Here is a 23,405-nt window from a genome sequence, read left to right on the forward strand (position 1 = left end):
ATTGTCACACTTTCTTTAATGCTCAGAGCAACTCACACTCAATACAGACAAGATGCTGTATTGAAGAGGAGTGGGCCTCAAAGAGTGGGGCAAATACTCCTTTATCTCTGTCTCACCAACCTCTTGGAGTTGTTGTGACAAATCTATGCACAGTTATACCCAAGCAGACATGGCAGGTTATGCTTCAGCATGAACAGATGTTCTTTATTTCTCTCTCAACACAGGAACATTGTTCAGATGCACAAACATGGTTTCTATGACTGTCACTAAGCATTTTAACCTTTCAGAAGTTCACACAAGCATTTTTCATATTCGTACAATAATTTCCCTCATGCAGCCGATTCATATTTCTCATCTCTCTTCCCTCCGGTTTGTTCAGTGTAATGTGCTTGGTTTTACTCGGAAAATGTCAACAGTGACACAAATGCAGACCTTGATGAAGAAATAAATTACAGCAGGAATGGTTATCAATCATCAGTGTTCATTTTAAAATTTCATTCTCAGAAATTCATTCCACAGAAATTCCTCTAAAGATAATTTTGCATCTCACTGACAACTTGTTATAGCTGGAATTTTAAAAACCGTTGATATGTACAGTGTTGGTATTCTGAAATTTTAATTATGCTGTAACAGAGTGAAGTTTTCTTCGTTCTGCAGAGCCAACTAATGTCATTTTCTTGCTTTCTGAAAGACATTATGGAAGTTTCTCTGCCCTCCATCCTCAGTTAAATTCTTGATCTGTTTTTATTTCTTTTTTTTTTCCACACTGTGTGCCTTCACTTTCTTTAATGCCTCAGAATGAGATGAAAGCCCAGTGCAATTAGGCTTCTTATCGTTTTAATTAAGAAAGCCATTCGGCCATATCTGCCTCCGACGCCATAACACATAATGGCAGAGTCTCTGATGCCTGAAGTAGTGTTTGTGTGTGCATGTGTGTGTATGTATGTATGTACTGTGTGTGTACATACAGTATATATGTGTGTATGTGTACAAGCCTCTGCGTGTGTGTGTGTGCGCGTCCTAGTAACACAGTTCGCAACAATCTCTCTCCCGCCCTTCTTCCCTCTTTTTATCAGTCTGTGTTCTCCAATCACTATTCCCACTTGTGCCTCTCTCCAAACATGCTGTACTATCCCTCGTTATTTCATCCTCCTCAAAGAGACAAGGTCAAAGAGTCCTGTGTAAGTACTTCAAACTCAATACAAGTATGTTGTCTGAGTGTTAGTTTTCAACCCTTTTGTCAAACATTGCCTCATTAATGCCGTTTCCTTCCTCTGCGCTTAAACATTTGCAGCCAGATGGATGGATTTATGGCAATTTTATCTGTCTCAGCTTTTGCATACACACACACACACACACACACACACGGTCAAACAGGGGGCACAGTGAGAGCTTATAAATGTGCATGTAAACTGCTCTTTTTTCCCATATCTATTTGCATAAGAAGAGAGAGCTCCATCGCTCTAACCAGATTATTTCTGCACTTTCTTTTCTTTTTCCCTCTCATCCTAAAGAGGAGGAGAAAAGGAGAAACTGTAACTACCCTGTTACTGTTGTTAACACCCAACCAAGCTCCTCTTCTCCCCCCTCTGCCCCCTCCCTTTCTCTCTCCATCCTCCCTCTCCTCCCCTGTTACCCCGGCCTATCAGTGCGGAGCAGTGGTCTGTGAAGAAATTCCCAATATCTAAATTTACACAGTGTATCAATCTTGTTTAATAGACTGGAAAGCTTATAGCCGCCGTGGCAAGCCGGCAGAGAGGGCAGCGGTGATAAATTGTCGGTGTGCAGGCGACAGCCGCCCGTGATGTATAATGAAATATTTATGATTTATCCCAGCTAATAAACTGAAATGAAGTGCGTGATGTATGGGAACAGATGGGCCCTCTATTGATGCTGAGGCGTAGAGGCAAAGGGGGAAGAGGAGACGGGAAGATAGGTGGAGAGAAGGAAACAGGAGATGTGATGAGAGATGCTCCAGAGAGGTGTAAGGAACGGGTGAATGAATGAGGTAGTGAGAAAAAAAAGCAGAGGGCAAGGATGGAGTTGTGTGTGTTTGGTTGGCATAGGAACAGAAGAGGCTGAAAAAGTGGGCAAAAAATGTAAGATTGATAGAAGAACACAGGGTTAGAGAGAAGGGATTAAATTAGATAAAATGATGGAGTAGAAGACAGGGAGGAGATGGCAGTAAAAGTAGACCACCGTCAAAATATAATACTTCACCTACAATCGTGTTGATTCCAAGTAAGACATGGCGAGTTGTTTTCTTCAATTGATTCCATATTTCAGGTTTAGACCAAACTTGTGTCCTGCTGCAGTGTCTGCAAACACAGTTTAACCTGGTGGATCTGTTCTTAGCAGGAATTTTAGAAATGGTATTCATCCAGATTCCCTCAATACAACTCTTCCCCTCCTAACAAATTAAACGAAGAGTTTTGCCATTTTGGGACAAATGTTTATTCAATCTCTGAGATTTGTTAGATGAGAAGATTGATGCCACTCTTGTTTCTGAGAGTGGGATCAATTTTCTCATCTAAGTCTCGACAGGCAAGCGAATGACCGTAGTTCCAAAAATATTAAAAAAGAAAGAAAAAAGTTTTTTTCATTAGATTTTATATATTCATTTAACCATTAAATTAGAATTTTTGTAAACAGTATCTCCCTTCACAGTCTTCATGCCGTTTCAGCGTCTTCTCCACAACGCCAGGAATATAATTCTGGTGTAAAAACATCAACCTTGTATGTGTGAAGAAGGTTTATGACCTTTTGTTTTCAATGAAATTGAATTTGCAGATTCTAGTTCACAGCCACTTACCTTGAGAGGCAGCTGGATTCTGCGAGATCATATCATCACAAGATCACGCTTGTGTCTGAATCACCGGTGGTCCGCACCAATCAGCATCCTATGAAGATTCTCACGTGATCTCGCCAATCCAGCTGCCTCACAAAGTAAGATGTTGATAGACAGATGGTTCATCCAATCACCTGCCAAGTATAGTTTGAAAGTGCCTGCCCTTTTCCAAACAGTTTCCAAGGACGACTTCTCTTCTTCTGTGTAACAAACCATCTGACGTGTCAGGTTACTCAGCCTCAGCCCCTATTCCTGACCTTTGCAGACCTCTCAGTCCACCACCTTTGTTCAACCCTCCAACCTTAAATACAGCACCCACTTAACCTCATCACAGTGTCTCCCACACACACGTACACACACTTGACCATCCATCGCCTCCTCGGTCCCAGCTGTGAACACACCACCTGTAATAATCCAAAAGGACACCTTCCTGTTCCTTGTTTTATTCCCTCTGCTCCTTCCTGCCTCTGTCCATTTTTCTCTCCCTCCATCTCTCTCCACTCATCCATACTGACCCATTTCCTCCGCTCGTCATCCCCAGGCCCAGCTGAGCCCCCTCGCACCACATACTGTACTCATCCTCCCCCACACCTGTCTCCCTAGACACCTATGTGTGTGCGGAGGGGGTGGGAGAATCTTAAACACTCATCTATTCACTGCACACTGACTTTCTCTGTCTCAAACACACACAAACAGTCTTTGTACTGAGCCAAGTTTACTCGGTCTAGATGTGAGGTGTCTTTGTCTTCTCCATTCCACTTTTGTCACCCTACATTCCTTGCATCTAGAAATAAAGGCCATAATAGTGTTATTTACAGATGCTGTTTTTTTTTAAGGAGCAGATCAGTATTAAATTAATTTTCAACCAGATGTTTTTCCCCACAAAATCATGTTAATTTCTGCTGTAAGAAACCATTCATAGCAGTTTACAGCAAATAAAGCTTGTCTTGTAGTGAGCACAGCTCCGAATAATGTTTCATGTAGTAAAGAGAAATACAATAATTAGGAAAAAATGTTAATAAGCTGCTGATTATGCATCATCAATGTGACTAAATGTTTGGTAGGCAAATTGTATTTTTTTAGATTTTCACCCGTTTCTAAAATAGAAAATTAAAACCAGGACCGCAGTCTTTTTAATATTTGAAATTCAGTCTAACCACTACCTGGCCAGCTTTTAGTGCTCTGCAGAGACATTTGGAAAAAAAGAAAAGAAACACCAATAAATTCCCAGATTTAAAAAAATAAATCTAACTGGTCATAAACAAAAATTGTTAGAAGTACAGTTATGGACATAGATAACTTGTTCTTTTCATTTTCAACTTACTTACTTTAATCACAACAACTTACTTGTTTGTCTTTTAGGAGACACAGCAACCTTCAAAGATGGTGTGTATTGGATCTTGGGCCGCACCAGTGTTGACATCATCAAGAGTGGTGGCTACAAGATCAGCGCGCTCGAGGTGGAGCGTCACCTACTGACTCATCCAGACATCATAGGTAAAAGTGCTTAACAGGTTCACTCTAAGTAATACGACAGTGATGCATTTTTCATTGTTTTGGCTGTCCTGTTCGCAAATTGGGAGTGAAATGAAATGACTATGATGATGTGTGTGAGTGTTTGAGGGCTTTGACATCATATTAAGTCAACAGTATAGAAATCATAAAAATATGCCTTTTTGTATGATGTCCCTTAATTTTAGGACAATGCAGCAGCACAGTAATTCTTAATGTACAGGCACATTTATGGACTATGTAGAAAAAAGGCTACAACTCATCCACAGTTAGTCTGATGTGGATGTAGACACCCACCCTCAAATTAAAGTCAACCCCTTTAATCTCATTATTGTTTCATGTCAAATCCAGTGTGCTGATGTAGAAGGCCGAAACAACAACAAAAAATTGTTAATTTCTTAATATTTGTGGACTGCACTGTATGATGCGAGGACATGTCAGCAGTGTGATGTTTAACCTTGCAGATGTTGCTGTGATCGGGTCCCCAGATGCCACATGGGGCCAAAAGGTCACTGCAGTGGTGCAGCTGAAGAAGGGGCAGAGTTTGACCTTGCCTGAGTTGAAGACCTGGGCTAGGTACTATGACTTTCAATTACATAATCTCTCCTTTAAATACATTGCAAGTATTTTAGTTGTCCAAATCCCTCTATATTACACTATGTAACACAATTTTTGTTCCTGGGTAGTAAGTGTTATTTCCTTATTGCTTATGCCTGAACAGTATAGAAAATGGCTGTTATTCCCTTCAGACTTTGCTTTTGTGACCTGGACAATGATATTTTGAAATGTATCTATTTCCAATGGGAAAACGGGCAAATTCACACATTTTCATTCACATAAAGTCAGAAAAAACAGCATATGAATCAAAATTAACATATATTTATACTAAAGTTATACAAAAGTGACCACAAAAGATTTAGAAGCAAGCAGTTTTTGGGGATTTACAAATATACTGTAAATCATTTTTACAAATCAGCCTCCAAATATCCAATCATCATATCCGGTGATTCATATGTTGTTTTTTTCGGACTTTATGTGAATGAAAATTCGCCTGTTATCCCATTGGAAATAGGTCAATTTAAAAATATCACTGTTCTGGTCACAAAAGCAAAGTTTGAAGGGAATAATAGCCATTTTCTATACTTTTTAGGCACAGGCAATTAGGAAATAACTACTAAATAACTACCCAGGTACAAAAAACAAGTGAAAATGTGTTGCACAGTGCTATCTATAAATGCCATCATAAGTGAGGTAAAAAAAACAGCACTCACTATGGAACCTGCTGCAGGAATAATGCTACACTTAAGCTGAAGTAAGGTTAAGTTACAGTTAGGGTTAGGTGGTTAAAAGAGGATTCTTAACTTATTAAAAGAAGGATATTTTTTACTTATTACAACTGATTTGATTATTAAATTAGATCTTAACTAACAATAACAGAATGTATTATTTTTTTCCTACATGCACATGAGAACTTGTTGATTGGGATCTATTGTTTTGCTCAGAGGCACTGTGGTAGGGTAGATGCTCGCTAAGACATCAACCTACTGTCCTGTAGTTTAAAGATAAAGTCATAACTACTGGGCCACCTGCTACCTGCAAAAGTGCTTTCCAGCAGCAGGTGGACTCCAACCAGTACCACCAGTGGAGACTGTGACCTGAATAACTTCCAACCAATCCATCATCCTGAATCGCACAAAAACAAAACAAAAAAGAGGCCAATGTCCCTTTGTTGCAAAATAACGCTGACCCTCTCTCAGTTATATCTTATTACGCTTATTCAAGAACACATTTTTTTTCTGCTCGTTGTCGGTCTTGTGGTAAACAAATGAAGAAGCCTGATGCAGACTCTGCAGCTTTGCGAGCACTTCTGCACACAGATCCCCAGTGACTAGCCCCCAAGTCTTCAGATCAATAGGAAAGGATGTGAGAGAAAGAGAGGCCAGAGATGGACTAATGAGGGGAGCTGAAGGAAAGACAAGAGATGAAAAAGAGGAAGATATGGAGGAAGCGAACAAATGATTGTTATGGAGGGCTTTGTCTTACGGGCTAACAGTTTTTTTTTTTTCCTCTTTCTCTAAATGTCAATGGAGTTTATTTTGTCTATCGCAGACAGTTGGTGGTGACACACTGCCCTCCTCTTTGGAGTGACTGAAGGCGCATACACTCCTTTTCCTCATTTTTTCCTTTTTTTTAACTTACCCACTTTTGTAGTAGCTCACTCATTTGTCCACCTTTTTTCTATTTTCGTCCTCTACAAGAACCCTTTTACTACCCACCGCTATCATTTATCTATCTCTGAATTCTGTATGAGTGCATTATGTGTATGTGTGTGTGTGTGTGTGTGTGTGCATGTGTGCGTGCGTGTGTGTCAGGGATGTGGGCTCCATATGGTGTGGGGGTGTTACATCCTACTGCTGTGGCCTGCTGGTCCAGCATGGTGGATTACTACTGCTGCCTGTGGCCCAGGTTAACACACACATGCGCGCACACACACACACACACACACACACACACTTACACACAGTGTTTTCAGCCATGGGTGCTGCCAGCGGACAGGCAGTGCCAGCACACCGCCCACTGCTGAGGCCAGGGTGTGTGTTGGGGGGGTGGGGGGGGGGGGAGATAAAATGAGACATAAACAAGTAGATGGATGCTCACTCTTCAGTGCCCTGGCTTCAGCTGTCAGTCCAAATCTCTATCACACCCTCTGTGCCCTACGCTGCCTTGAACACACACACGCTCGTGCACACACAAACACACTGCCCCGGAGATATTGGTGACACGAGCAAAGCACCATTACAGACGTGTACGCATGCACTCACTCACACTTTACTCACTGAGTCAGAGAGATGGAGAGACGGAGACATCTGCTGAAAGGAGTGTTTGATGGCAGCAGTATGAGTCATTATGCTCACTTGCACCAAAAGCATACACACAACAACCCTCACACACACACACACACATACAAACAAACAAACTAGGTTAGAAGATAATAAAAAAAGCTCCAGGCTTCAAGACTTGACGTAACAACCATGCACTCAGAATGGAAAAAATAAAACACTTTTAATTATCCCAGCCTTCTGTTTATCCTTTTATTATTTGTTTTTTTTAATTTCATCTCACTGTGATTGTATTGTTTTGTACGAAGGGAATTGTCTGTGTCTGGAAGGCGAATTGGGGATATTAGGGAGGAGAGCTGCAGAGTGTATGAAGGACATTTCTTTCCTTATCTCGACTACTCTGCCACAGGGCTAGCCTTTGTTTTGCAATTGTTCTCTGTTTTTGTTTTCTTATTTTGTTGTTGCATATGCATGCGCATGCATATTGCCGTCCATGTGTGCACATCCATCTGTGTATTGTGTGTGTGTGTCCTTGTGCATGCCTGTTTGAGCTGAGTCTGTGCGTATCTCCCTTCTGCAGTAAACAGTCTTCAGTGTTTTAACGTCTGTGTTTTTTGCAGGGAGCACATGGCGCCTTACACCATCCCTACAGGCCTGATACTGGTGGAGGGGATGCCAAGGAATCAGATGGGCAAGGTCAACAAGAAGGACCTCCTGCGACACTTCTTCCCATGACTGGACCACTTCTTAGTGTATGACTCCATTCAGGTTCCTGGTTGAAGAAAAACAGATGTACGTCACCTTCTGACTGTCCCCATCTGGTCCTTAGATCAGACAATACATCACAAGTGTAGAAAGGGAACACAAAGTAATGAATTAACACCTCATGGAAAATGACTTCCCCTCTGAGGTAACTTAATCACAACTACAAACGCTGCTACAAAGGTAATTCCATTACTTTGAATACCAATTATGCTGAGCATTGTTTATTAGCTCTGAGAGGTCTGGAAATCATCACTTTGATATATAATTTACCATGTAACCATGGTCTTGAGCCAGTAAAATCTGAATGTTAAACAGAATAGGACAAATAATGTGTGCCTAAAAAAGTAAGACAATAAAATTATGTAAAATAGTGCATGGAAAGAAACACAAACTGCATCAAAAACAAGGACCAGTCGTATTCAATTTAAATTCACTTAACATGCATGTGACAGAAAAGTTATTATTAAGTGGTGACCCACATTTTTAGAGTTTGCTATTGTCTCAATTCCACACCATATATTAATTCTATGCAGGTTTTGAGTATCTAGTATATTCACACTGAAAAAGTCAAATTAACTGTACTCAGAACAGTCAGCATGCATACAAAATATTCTTGATTTTTGAGTGTACTGTCAATGAACACTGTTGTCCAACATTGTAATGCACAACAGCAATGCATTATTCACAGCTGCACAAAATTCTAAATGATTGTAGATTATAGTGGGACAGCACAGGAATACAAAAGCATGAAATCTTCAAAAAAATCTGGAAAAACAATGCTGTTTATTTGACAGCAGCATTCTAAGTGCAGTTTGATTGACGTCCAACAAGATACATATTGTATCATTTCCTGTCAGTATAAATTGGTAAAGTATTTGATTCCTTTATCATAAATGCAAAAAGAGTATACTGTATAGATTAGTTGTGGTACCAACTGCATACAGTTAGTTTGTATTGTGAAATTGGGACACAAGATGTGATTTAGTTACTTCAAAAGTCAAATACTTTTTTATTAAGTGTTAATGTCATTTTGTCTGCACTCAGCAAAACTGTGACAGACTATTCAATCTGCCTTAATGAGATGGGAACAGCTAGCTTCATTCTCTTTGGCTACTGATAAATAATTGGACATACCAAAGCAAAATGTTTATTGTATTCATAATAATAGAGTATTAATAATGGTATGTTTGCATGATTTATTGGTTAAAAAATGTTTTGTTTGATCAAAGATGTTTGAATGACAGTTTTGCAGTTGTAGGTTGTGACCCAATTTGTTGTTAATTATACCAGCACCAAACACAATAAAAGACTATGAGGTGATAGAAAATGAGCTTTGAAATGTACTTACAGGAGATCAGTGAGAATACACAGTTAATATTAGCTCTTCAGCGCTGTATACACACTGATGCACTTGAAATAGCAGATAATGTTTATCTGAAAATTACAAAGTTTTATAAAATTCTAAATAAATTAAAAAGTGTTTTTGAGTTACTTTTGTTTGCTACTTTTTCGTGAACCGTAGTATTGTTATGCTTGTTTTCTCTGTGTGAGTGTGTGTGTGTGTGTGTGTGTGCATGCATGCAGCTGTGGTTACACAGGTGTGATGAGAGCCTGAAGACGGATTCTCTGGCAAGGCACAACACCACAGCTGGATGCCCCGCACTCCATCTGACTAACCCTCTCGCTCTGCTCGCTCTTCGCACCTCTCATCCTTTCTCATCTCCATTTCTCCAATACTTCGCCTCTTCTGTCTTCATCACAAGTCAAAACAGATTGCAGTAGCACCGGGTCCAACTTGACTGTGAGACTCCTTTTGAATGAGCCCTGGTGTGCTGCCAGAATAGCAAGAGAGTGCGTGAAGAGATGAAAGAAAAGGCACAGGGAGAAGAGAAAAAATATAAAGCAGGACTGTCAGAAAGATTGGAGCCTTAACAAGAGCCGGCTAGAGTAAGTGGATAGAAGAGAGGGGGATGAAAGAAATGAGGATGCAAAAGAAGTCAGTGTAGGGTTTTGAACAGGGGATGTGCAAAGGATTTGGAGATAAAGAAGAAAGAGAGAAGGGGGCCACTAAAATACAGTTGAGATAAACAGTCGTGGTGAACAGCCAGAGAATTGAATTGATGGAAAGAAACACAAGTGTAACCTCCAGCCGATACAACCTCCTGTCCACACACACACATACACACACTCGTCCGCCCACAGTCACCAGAGACCTGATTAAGAGAGCAGAGCTATCGATCTGTGGGCTGGCAAGCTAGGATGGATGAGCAGGCAGGGCTGCAGGAGCACCAGAGGACAGCTTCAGTGCCCCCAAATCTCCCCCGCCACCCCACCCAACCACCCACGCCAGAGCTGGGAGTCGGCCAGGGCCAGGGGCAGTACGGCTGGGGCCGCCACGCTGAGGCCGCAGCCAGCAGCTGAGGGTCAAAATCAAAAGTGAAGGGTGTAGAGACGGTGTGCAGTAATAGGTGCACTGTACTCTAGGTGTGTGTGGTTAGGGGGGGCACTCAGGATGGGTTCCTGGTGCACACGAGGGGGGAGAGGATGCTGGTGTTTATTCCCTGGACTCCTGGCTTGATGGAGTACTTGTGCCCTTGAACTACCTCCACCTCCCTCTTTCTCTCTCACTCTTTCTTTCTCTCTCTCTCACACATTCAAACACTCCCTGCCTGTGTTTGCTGGAGTGTGTTGGAAGAGGTTGTCTTCAGATGGCTGCTTATTGGGCCCCAGGGTCCTGGAGGGTGGGTTATGGGGGACACCGGTGAGGTTGTTTATGTGTTTGAGACACATACAGAGTTTGGGTAGAATGGTCAAAGGTTTCAAAAAAGCTTGTGATGTTACAAACTGATAGGGATAGCTCACATCGTGTTGTTTTGGTGTCATTTGCCTTTGTCACAGCCTGCCTGCAAGATGATATTTATTTTTCTAGATTAATCTTGCTCCCTATTCAAATGATGGACACATTAGGCTGTAAGAGGAACCAGCTGGCATCACAGGCTAACAAAGAAATGAAACAGAATCACATTTCAAAGAGAGATATGTTTATTGTGTTGGAGCACAGTAATTGAATGCCAGTACATTCAATCATTCATTCATTTTTCTCAACTCGTTTTCCAGAATCATATTTCAGCGAACCTGTCTGTCTGTTTGAAGGCAGACAGAAATGCTAGACGGTTTGCAAGTTTGTCACAGGGCTGACAGACCTTTGGGCAGTCAATTGATGTTCTAACAAAGAAAACAATGAACACAAACCTCAAGCACAGAATGTTTCTTATGTAGCACTTTTTAAAACAAAAGTTACAAAGTGCTTATAAATAAAAGCAATTAAAGAGCAACTTACAATAACACCAGCTGACAGTGTTTAGTGGTTAACTGGCCACTAAGGTAAGTAACTGGCCGGGCATTTGGTTTTTATGGGCGGGCAAGCCCCCCACCCCCTCTAGCACCATCACAACTATTACCCCGTCCAACCTGCACAAACATCAGCCACGCTTAATTTGCATACAATAATGTTAATTTGCATACAATAATGCATCAACAATCACTCATGACTGCAGTTTAATTTTATGACCAAATATGACTCATATAATCCAGCCCATAGTGAAGCATACATATACAATGCAGAAATTGCATCACCAAAATGCACGCTTACACAAACACACACACACACACTCTAACAGATGAAAGCGAGCCCTTTGCCTAATAAGTTCAAGTGCCATTAAGTCTAAATGACCAAAACTCATACAACACTGGCAAGTGAAGCCTTCATCCATCCTTCAGTCCACTCACAAGTGGTGCAAGCATAACAATATTACACGAGTCAATCAATAACCACAGCTATTAAAGTCGGCTCCTACCTGTAAAACGTTTTCCTCCTGGTTTTACGTGTGGCAAAGTCCTTGATTAGAGCAGTAAAGTTCAGGGCTCTAACAATATCACTTTCTAATGACATGTTAAGTCAAGCATGATTCCGTTTTAATTTAACTGTTTTCATCATTAGTCCCGGTATGCTAACCTCTGCTAGCCGCTTTAAACCTCCCGCTCTGGCGTCACACGCCAACCAACAGCCACTGGACATTTAAAAACTCTGAATAAAAGTTAGTTACAACTGAGAACTGAAGCTCAGAGGGTTAAACAAACTTCTTAGAATCAGAAAGATACGACAGAAAGATTAAAAAAGAGCGAAACTAAAAGTGTAAAGGCAACATATGGAAGCACAGAGACAACATACACCACACTTCCAGTTTCCATTTCGGAGCAGAGGTACTAAACATGAGGACAGATGACACTTCGCTCTAAATCCAGACACCACAAATGGACAGAAAAATATACAAACGAGGCAGGATGTTTTTTTTCCTCCCTGTGAATCTTTGTTTTTGTTTTTTTTTCTTTCCCCGAGCCTTGTGGGCCCTGTCACGTCATTGGGCCCAGAGCTTGAGCCCCGGTAAGCATGTGCATTAAAACAGCGTCAATGCTGATTTCTCCTTGCAGGGCCAAATTCCTTGATGGGCAGCCTAACCCCCCAGGATCCATCCATAACGCCGGATGTGTAGAAATGTACTCCAGGATGTGCCGGTGTGGTGGGTGTGGTTACAAATGCAACAGGCTGCACTTTGCCATGCCAGCATGCTGTTTGTGACGTGATAGCAAGGGCAGGAAAAACATTTAAATGGAGGGCAGGCAGCAGATATGATGTTAAATCAGTAGGTAGTACTCTAGTAAACTTTAATTTCATTTTTTCACTGCTTTAAAGTGCTGACAGAGATCGTACAGTTTCTTTCTTTATTTGGATTCACCTACTACAAGATGTGAAGCATGTTTATTAGGCAGTATTGTTTACAATGCTGTTGGTACACATTTTGTTTGCTTGCCTCAGGCACATTTAAGTCAGAACACACTTTTTACTACACCCAACCACCCATTAGTGATACTATACGATACTTGGACTTTCAACCAGAGAGAGCAGTGGTATTAAGTTCATGTCTGAGCATGAAAAATCAAACAGGCAGGATAGAAAATGACACCAGATCAACCACATTTAATTTACACAGAACAGAAGACAAAAAACATTAGTAAAGAAAAGTGAGGGGGGAAAAGTTTGTCCTGAGAAGCTTTTTAAGATAAAGTGGAATAATGAAACAGTTTCAAAGGCAATAAAAACACAGTGTAGCTTAAGCTAGGCTCTGGGAACATCTGTTGTTTTTTTCTTTTTTTGTAACTTCATTTGGTGTTTCACTATGGGAATCACCTCAGCGTGACCAACCTCATACTGTTATCAAAAAACTGGGGATTACATCAAGTATGGGTTACTTGATGTAATCCCCAGTTTTAGCAGTTAGCAGACCTGAGAGACTTTAGGTTACAATCTGGAGAGTCACATAGTTCATCATGTTCATCATGTAGTTTCTTATAGGTAATACCTAAAATTTTATATTTACAGCCAATAGAAAGAGGCTAAATCTATAGTAAAGTCCTACAGTGCAGCCTGTGCTCTGAGGGTTTGTATTTGGCAACTACCACGGCTTGAGGTCAAAGCCAATGCAGAAGTACCTTAAAGTGCAACGCCACCGACAGCCGCTAGATGCTGGCTCCGCAAAATCCCTGATTCCAGTAGACACCCATTCAAAAAGTGTCTGTTTCTCTCTAGAAACAGTCTAATAAGTGCACTAGTGGTCCTTTTGGAAATCATTGCTCCGTTAGTAAGATTTGAGGACTTACAGTAGCTTTGTCTTCCGTGTCAGCGTTTTTCTAACAGCTGTGATTGACAGTTCGCTCTCCAGCTGCTCTCCCCGGCTCCGGCTATTGTGGCAATATTTCATTAAGTTTCAGTAAGCTGACCATAAGCAGCAACTCTGGGCTTCAAAGCAACGGCTCACATCACACCTTGCTACATTCATCTTTATATACAGTTTATGATTTAGAATACAGTATGTTACTTTAAAACTCATCCTCTGTGACTCTGACTTTCCATAGAAGTCTCTGTCAGCCTGACATTCTGCTGTGAACATGAAAGCCGTCCATCACGAATGGTTTTGGAGGAGAAAGAAGTTTCTCTTTCTTCTCTTTGAACACTGACTGCATAATAAACAGGTCAGACTGAAGCCACAGAAACACAACAGCCTCTCAATTCATGGCAGAGTGCTTTACACACTGCTGGCCTCTTGTACATTCCAGACACAAACAGAAAATCAGGCTGCAATTATACAGTCAAACATTCACATGTGCACACTTTTGACAATCACAAAAGGTTTCGGGCCTGCGGGTACTTGATCAACATGACAGGCTTTATGGATGTAAGTGTGTAGAGAGAGGAATGATGGGAGGATGACAGGCGAGGCTCTTCAGCCCCAGGGACACCCAGAGTGTACAATACACACATTTGTGAATCCAGATGCCCACCAGGCCTGTGTGCGTAACCTATGCTTGTAGTGGCAGGTTGTTGTTTACATGGAGCTCATGTTTATTCTAAAGCTGCTTACACCTCACTGGTTCAGCCTCGGGCTTCTTTCCTGTGAAACTCCTGCTGACTCTCTTTGCCTCTTTCTCAGTTGACCTTTTTCCTCTCTTTCTGTCACTCTCTCTTCCTTTCTTTTCCTCTCTGTCTCTCATTGCTATCTGTTAATTATGTTTGTCTCGTTTCCTCTGATGTTCCGCAGCATGTTTTGGTTTTTTTTTAAAGTGGAGAGATAGCTCGATGCACCACTTCTGTGTGTTTGCAGTTGAAACACAGCTAAAAAAAACTTTTCTTCTTTCTTTTTTTTTTTGGTGGGAGGGGGGCAGATCAATAGTGAATTATCATGTTCTAGCTCTCATAACTCGGCCCACTCAACAATGGAGGGAGACAAGGTCATGAGAGAATAAATAGCAGGCAGACTAGCTAATGATCTATCATTCTGGACAAGCGGCTGCACCCAGGAGCGGGCTGGCTGACAAGATCATTAATAAAAGCTGCTGGGAGAGTGATCGATCGGCTTGATGGATGATCAGAGCCACAAATACTATAAAACACCTGGATGTCAAGCCTCGTCTCTTTGAAGAGAAGGAAGAAGGGGAGAGAGCCTTAAAAAAAAAAAAAAAAAAAATCCAGATCCCAACAGGGAACCATCAAACCCTGACACTCAACCTCTGTACTGTGCTGGAAAATGAATTCATCGCTGCAGCCGTATGTGTGATTTTATGCATGTATCTGTCCATAGCCACGCTGTATAGCTGCCTGTGTTTGATGCAGTCAGTGTGCTGTATTCCACAGAAGCTCAGTGTGAGAGCATCAGTGTAATTTGAGGTAGATCAGGGAGTCAGCAGGGGTCGTGCTGTACAGGCTGCTGCAGCAGTCCAGCGTGGTGTAATGGGAGGTATTTATTATTGACGTGCTCCCCTCGCACCATTACTGGGCTCTGTGGTGGTAATCTGTGTCTCTACTACGCATCTCCACACCCTCCTTTCTCTCCTCCCCCTCCCTGCTCTATCTGTAGTATCTGCCAGTGTGTTACAGTGTCTCTTTTGTCATCTACACACACACACACACCTTACTCAGCAGTTCATCTAGATTCCTAATCTTTTCAGCGAGAGAGAGAATGAGTTCAGAAGGACTGTAGTCTCCTTGCATGGCTGCGTGTATCAATATCTGTACATTGATCTGGCCTTGCCTCTCCTCCTCCATTCATCCAGATATAGATTGGTTTTCCCAGCAGGTATGCCTAGAATCTGACTGATGGGCGGAGTGCGTATGGGAGGGTGTATTGAACCAGGGTGTCCCACATGCCACTAGAATGTGTTAGACCGCTGAGCAAAAAGCTGTGGGAGGGGGAAAGACGGGGCGAGGTTACACTGAAGAGGATTGACACTGAATCGATGCAATCGTAAAGATAAAGGTGTGCAGGGCTGCAACGATTATTTTCATTATTGATTAAACTGTTGATTACTTTGAGATGAATCGATTAATCATCTACTCTGTGAAATTACAGAAAATAGTTCACAGACACTCTAAAACCTAAAGGTAATGATTCTACAGGAGAAAAACGGCAACATCTCACATTTGAGAAGTTAGAACCATATTTCTACCATTTAAATCCCTATCGTCATGATGAAAGATAAAATAATTGCAGTCTTGATAACTTTCTGTGAGTAAACTGTTCTGTGCAGTGTTTTGGTGTCTCATGGTTACTCCAACTGGACTTTCTGGATCTCACTGTTTCATCAGCCCCTTAAAGCAGCTATTTTCAGTCTGAATGCCAGCTCAGGATGACAATGTTAGATCTGTCAGTCCACCACATTGACCCTTCTCAACAGCTCAGATTTACAAAATTTTATGCAGACATTCATGGTCCCCAGAGGATGAATACCAAAGAATTTTGTGATTTCCTGACTTTTCCGAAAGTGCGACCAGCACAAGTTTTATCTTATCCATTGAAATATCTCAACATCTACTGGTTGGATTGGTATAAAATTTGGTACACACATTCATGGTTTCCAGATGATGTATCCTTATGACTTCCCCTGACTTACATCTAGCACCACAATAAGGTTGACATTTGGGATTTTAAAAAAAACTTCTCAACAATACATTGGATGGATTACCATGAAATTTGGTACATTCATGTCCTGCTCAGGATGAATTGTAATAAGTGTGATGATCCCCTGACTTTTTATCTAGTGCCACCATTGAGTCAAAATTTTAATTTGTCCTAAGCCTCAGCTATTCTCTGTGTTCAGTGCTAATTAGCAATCTGTAGTGTGCTAACATGCTAAACTAGGATGGGAACATGGTAAACATTATACCTGCTAAACATCAGCATGTTAGCATTGTCATTGGGAGCATATTAGCATGTTGATGATAGCATTTAGCTCAAAGCACCACTGTGCCCAAGTACAGCCTCACAGAGCCACTAGCATGGCTGTACTCCCTTAGTGTTGTTACTTAATAAACCCACTACAATTAATGGGTTAATGTTAATTAATGGGCAAAATGTTATAAAATAATATTAAACTAATTATTTAACCACTAAAGGTGTGTAAACAATATGTGTGTACATTTTTGTAAGGGATTGTATTTATTTGCCCTCTCAGCAATAAGTACTAACATGACTGTACCGGTTATTTTGTTTACTGTCAATACACAAAAGCATAAACATAATGGATAAACTCTATACAGCAAATAAAAAGGTGTGTAATCTGAGTTTAGGTTGTGTGAGCAGGAAAGGATGTTTTATGTGTGAATGCATTTTGTCTGTATGTGTCTGTGTTGTTGCCATCAGTGCCTGATCATAAATCAGAGGCCCTCAGGCTGTGGGATTGCCCAGCTCGTGGCTCCATGTGTAATTACAAAGCTGACATTTAAACAGCAGCAGCCATATTTCACACTCACCAGTGCTGGACGCAGAGTGGATGGAGTAAAAGTTTTCAAAAAAAAAAAAAAGACAGGAAAAAAATCAATAAGAGATAGAATGCATTCTAATGCCTTGTTAATGGACCCGCATATTAATTATTCAATGGTGGCCATTTTGTCTGCTCATTAAAGTGGCAGCTGAGAGGAGAAATGTGCAGCATTACTCTGCACTGCTCTGCTCGGGCCGCGTTAATACCACATTTTCCTCTTCTCACAACACTGGATACACAATGTGAGACACTGTTTGTGCTGCTTATCCTGTCATAACACTGATTTGAATCTGTTGGTTCTGTGTTGCACACAGATCCATACTATATCTGTATCACTCTGCCTGGTACGCTGCTGCTGTAGAATCCCTATCACAATTTTTTTTTTAGGGGAACATGTTTTTTTTGATTTTCTGTTATTTATATACTGTTATGATGTCGGATGTCTATCCAACATCATAATCCGACATAAGTGAAAGTTCCAAAACTTGAGGTGAACATATGAAGAAATGCTCCCTGCAAGTCAAAAGCCTGGGCTTCAACTTGCCTTTGAACGATTCATTTGCAACATTTTTTCTACTTTACTGACTAGCTGACGTCAGCTCGTCACGCATGCCTATAAACAGTCGTCCCTTCCGTAGCCTTTGTTGCCAAGGTTTTTCCGTGTGTGTACGTTTGGATAAAAGGACAGTTTATTCCATTTTACTAATTGTAATTGTGACAGAATTGTGTCAACTGCAATCATTGCAATTTTGGCTTTTTCCCAAATGTAGAAATTTTCCTCAGTTGTTTTCTCCAACACATTGGTGTATTATATTTTTATATCATCTTGTAAACATGTCACAATTGAACAGAGCATATTCACTTTGTCAGAAACATTTTTGGAATGTTGGAAATTATTTAGCAAACTGAAGTAGAGGTAAAGAGGCAGGCTGAGGCACAGCGAGAATATAAAAACTGTGAATTACACCATTTATTCACCAAATAAAGCCCTTACAGGCTAGTTGTTCTGAGTTAGAAATATAATGTTATAAATCTAGTTGCTAACTGACGTAGAATTTAACCACAACACTTGATATTTGTGGAACAAAAAGAAGAAAAATTTATTTCTATTCCAAATCACCTGATTTAAAAAAAAAAAAGCATCTTTCATTACCATTATATTGGGTGATGTGTGTTATTCAGTATATTGGCAATTATTGATCCAGAGGCTGTACTGAAAACATAATGAATTATCTTACTCTTCCTAGATTTTTCACTTTTGATAAAATTATGCAAAAGTTTTAGACTAAGTATTTAACAATATTTTCTCAGCAAAGGAGTATTATTATGAGGTTGCAAATGTGTTTAATGCAGGGAGGGGCAGTAGGGTGGTGGGTGGTGGATGAGTTTGGAGGTTGTTATCAGCAGCGTGGGCTTGTACTGTAGTAAGGAAATAGAGCTGAGGTGGAAGCTGTGAGACAGGGGAAAAAATTAAAATTCCTCTTTGGCCTGCTGTCAACCTGCGTCTGCTGACTGCTCAGAGGAGCTGCTGCGTGACGGGATTCCTAATGACACTGCAGCAGCCATTGCCACAAATTGCTTTGACTTGATTTATTTCTCCTTTTACAACCCCACCACCACCCACCCCTACTCCTCCTTCTTCCTCCCAACATTGCCATTCAAGCATTCAGTTTCTCTCTTTGTCTCCCTCTTTTTTTTTTTCATAGACACATATACTGTGTGCGCACGGGATAGCAACTCCTCTTCAGCACCATGCCAGTGGCAGGGAACATCTGTCTCTAGGTCCCCCTGCCACACAGTGTTAGAGTCAGGGTAGGTCGCTCACTCGACTGGCCAGTCTGGAAAGGCCTGTGGGCAGAGCAGGGCAGGACTGGCTCGGATATGAGGGCGTCCAGGCGGAAACTTGTCCCCAGGTCCATCCTGCTTGCCTGCCTCATGCCATTTGTATCTGTGTGTGTTTGTGCGCGTAGATTTTGCAAGCACAGACAGTGATTTTGTAGGTCAGAGGGCACCAAGGCATCAAAAACAACTAAAGGCTGCTTCTATCTGTCCTCTCGCTCTGTGTGTCTTTTTGCTGAGTGTCTGTGATGCTCGTGTCTTTCTGTTTGACTTTGTGGAATACGTGCGCGCCGTGCACAGTCCTGCGTGTGTGTCTCTGATTCTTGCAGCAGTGCATAACTACAGCAGTGCATCCCTGTGCTCAGCCACTGTTTGGCCAGTTTTAATCTCCTTACATTTAGACTGTTTAAATTGTCTCAGTTCAGTTAAGTTCCTATTTACCTAACCAAAGTGGAATGCTATCAGGGGCAGCAGGCAGTAGTCTGCCAGTCACACAGCAGATAGCTCCTTCATGCAGCGACAGCCCAGATAAGGGGGGAATGGGGGGAAAGTACTGTTTAATCAAACAGTGGAGGGGATGGGGGAAGAGCGAAGGGAGCCAGGTGCGCTTAAAGGACATTTCAGTTTGACTTTCTGTCTTCTTATTTCTGTTTTTTTTTTTCAGCTTCTTTCATCTTGAATTTCTCTTCATTTCTCTCCTTCAGTTTTGCTTTTTCTCCCTCAATCACTCCATTTCAATATCTGTAACTGTCTCTCTCTTTCCATATCCATCCATCTCTCTGCTTGCCCTTTTCAGGAGGTGGGGTATTTATCATCTTTATACCTGGAGGTTTGAGGGCCATGCAATGGTCTGATAGATGGGCTAGCCACTGATGTGCAACCACCTCAGGAGACACAAACCAGACAGCTATTTAGTAGCTGCACAAGACACATTGCTTTTCTTTTATTGTTTTCAAACTGCAAGGATGTGTGTTTGTGGGTGGGGAGAGAGGGAGGTTTTAGGAAGGAGGAGGAAGGGAAGAGAGAAAAAAAAATAACAGCAATAACAGATGCTCCTTCGCTGTCCAGAAAAATGCAGCAACTGTGCACAAGATGGGCCATTATCCATCTACAGTGTATCACTATGTTGTTGACAAATCAATGGCTCTGACAGTGATGGCTCTGTGTTACAGCAAACATAAAACACTCAGACAGTCTCCCTGCCTGCTATGGAGACTGCAGCAAGGGAGCACTCGGGGCAAGGGTACTCATAGCCAGGAGGCGTGTGTGTGAGTGTGTGTGTGCGTTTGTGTCGTGTGTGACAGAGAGGGAGTTTTTATTGAGCGCGTTTATGTTTTCTGTGCGTGTGTGCAGGTGTGGGTGTGAAAATTTAATGTAAGTGCACAGAAGATGCTCATAAAAGCTTCATGTCATTGATCACATTTTATGAATCATACATATTATTGCCAGGGCTGAATATTATCATTAATTAAAAATACCTCCAAGTCCTGATCTTGGCATTTTCCTAGTTTCTGAACACAGCACTGAAAATTGCACAAATCACTTAACTCTATAACACAAATTGTTCTTTTCACAAGCAGCCTGCTGAGGCTTTTATGTGAGATTTGACCTGTTCCTGGTTAAAGCCACCCTGTATTAATACACTACAGACTAGAAATAATGAACCACAACTGCAGCCTGTAGCTGAATGAGCTACAGAACAGTCATGCATTCATGCAGACATATGGTACAGTGCATGGGATTCATGGTTAACATGCAACATGCATGCTGAGACAGGGAGCCGGTGCGCTCTGTTGAGCACGTATAGAGATATCATCTTTGTGTGGAAAGGGAGTTGGAGATAGGGGGATGGGATGTAATGAGTTACCCAAGACTTGCATTGGGAGTCCTAAGACGGGAGTTGTGGTGGTGGTGGTGGTGGGGGGGGGGTCATCTCAGTTTGATTGACAGGTAGACTCAAAGCCCCCTGTGGCAGGTGCCAGGGGCAGGTCACTGGGGCGAGAGCGCTGTTACCCATATAGATATAAACGCTTGACTGCTGTCTTTGGCGTATGGACCTCTCATTGCTCAGGACACATGAGCCCACTGGTTTTTCATTTGGAGAAGAAGAAAGATGAGAGACTTTCACAGAGAAGAAAGGTGAAGTGGAGCTGTTTTATTAGTTTATTCTCCTTTTTTGTCAGAGGCAGTGCAAATTTTATCTTTTCATCTGCAGTCAGTGTTCAGATTTTAAAAGGCTCCATAGAAATAAAATCTATTATGCAAAGCTACAGTAACACAGTTACATTAAAAAAAAAATAAAATGGCACAAAAAGGCAGAAAAATGAACAATTCATAAAAGACAATGCAGACTTGATTATACCACATAACCACATCAGACTAAGGTGCTTAAAGGGTTGGTTCAACAAAATCATAAAAAAAACATCTCACATCCCCTGAGTGGTATCTAGCAAAGCAGATACCAGAATTTTGTTTGTGATGTTCAAAACACTGAAAATGTTATATAAATATTCAACAGTAGCACCTATTTCATGATGTGAGGACAGCTGTATTTATATCAGGTAGCTAAAAATTATATACATGTACAGTATGTTCTAGTCTTTTTTATGAATGAATGAAATTGTAAAATATTGGGGGAAAAGGATTATATTTACTAATATAACTGGTAGTAAAATAAAAAGAAAACTTTGGTTCATGGTGTACAAACTGAGAAGAGATATGTGATTTCTGGCTACCATCTTTGTTTGGATTTGGAAAAAAAAGATGTGTTTTCGAAGTGCAAACGGGTTAGAAATCTTTTCTATGATGGAGTATACTGGATATCTTTTATCCAGATGGTTAGAAGAGGCTTTAAAGGATTCTGGAAAAACCTTCGGGACAGTGAAAAGTGACTTTCTAGTATTTACTTTTCAGAAAATATGATGCTTAGCTCTGTGACTCAAATGGTAACACAAACTCGGGCTATGTGAGATTTTTTTAAATGTTTTTTTTGTTGTTTGTTTTGTTCTGTTTTTCCTGTGAGCACCATGGCCTACCACAAACCATTGCTAAACCAGTGCTGAAAAATGAAATGCTCACCTTTCAGCACAGGGAGGTCAGGGCTCAGGGTCAGCTGAAGAACAGACCCTCTGAAGGACAGTTTACTTATTCCATACATCACCCTGCTGCCCAAATTAAATCATTTGTGATAAGTGAGCAGAGAGGAGCAGGGAGGCGAACTCATGCTATAAGTAAAAGCCCTGTGAGTGTCATTCTCGATTCAGTCAAATGTTATCTATGCAGGGAGAGAGAGAGAGAGAAAAGCAGCATGGAGAGAGGACAGAGGGAGCTGAAGGGGTTAAAGGGGAACAACGTCAGCATCACACAGGCAAGAAGACAAGTGTCGACAGCGACAGGAAAAAGACGGAGGCTGCCCGTGTGCCTATGTCTCCTCCACCCGTCCAACCCCTTCCCCTCCCCCTCCCCCATCCCCTACCCCCCTCCACTGCAGACGAGCATATGTGGGCTGACAACATGACATTGCCAGCGAAGAGAGAGAAAGAGAAGAAGAGAGGACCAGGAGCCTATAGCCCTGACATCCCCGACTCTGACAGCTGATGGAGGCAGATTAAGCTCACGCACGCACACAACTGTCAACTACCTCCCCCCCCCACCCCCAATCCAACCCCCAAACCCACCCCTCTCTGCAATTTTAAACCCCTCCATCCAAAAAGCCATGCAGAGGCCTTCCTCTGCTCTTCCCATCCCTCAACTGCTCCTCCTCTCTCCATCCCTCCTCCACCCCCTCCTCTTCTCCCTCCTCCCACAGCCATGCAAAGAGCAGCACTGACTCCCAAACTCTCTTCCCTGCACACACACACACACACACACACACACACACACACACACACACACACAAAAAAACCGCACAGACAAACAGAAACATTTTTCTAGAGAAACTGAAGCTCAGAGCTGAAGGGTATGATATTACACGGGTGGGTTTGCATCACACAGAGCTTTGCAAATTTGCGTTGATGCAATGTTTATGCTTTTGCTTAACCAGCTATGACCCAGCTGTATTGATAGCTGAGGTCTAACAACTGTATCAAGATGCAAGTCAGGAACAACAATGTCGAGACCTGACTACTGAGAGCAAGTTCATGCAAGCCATCTGCCTATTACTGTACACAGCAGATATCCATTACCGTAATGTCTGTAATCCCCATGACTTAGGTGCCCTCACACAA

The 23,405-nt window shown here is 41.7% G+C and overlaps 1 protein-coding gene across 4 annotated transcripts in view; it reads left to right on the plus strand.

Moving 5' to 3' along the window:
- Window positions 1-9,452, plus strand: part of acsf3 (acyl-CoA synthetase family member 3) — a 36,065-nt gene extending 26,613 nt beyond the window's left edge. For all 4 annotated transcript variants that reach the window (XM_067587040.1, XM_067587050.1, XM_067587023.1 and 1 more), the window contains exons 8-10: window positions 4,211-4,345; window positions 4,825-4,936; window positions 7,821-9,452. In XM_067587040.1, coding sequence (XP_067443141.1) covers window positions 4,211-4,345; window positions 4,825-4,936; window positions 7,821-7,935 — 362 coding nt within the window. In that variant the 3' untranslated portion in view covers window positions 7,936-9,452. The remainder of the gene's footprint in view (window positions 1-4,210; window positions 4,346-4,824; window positions 4,937-7,820) is intronic.
- The last annotated feature ends 13,953 nt before the right edge of the window (window positions 9,453-23,405 follow it).

This window comes from Thunnus thynnus, chromosome 1, assembly GCF_963924715.1.
Source record: "Thunnus thynnus chromosome 1, fThuThy2.1, whole genome shotgun sequence".
NCBI classification, from domain to species: Eukaryota; Metazoa; Chordata; class Actinopteri; order Scombriformes; family Scombridae; genus Thunnus; species Thunnus thynnus.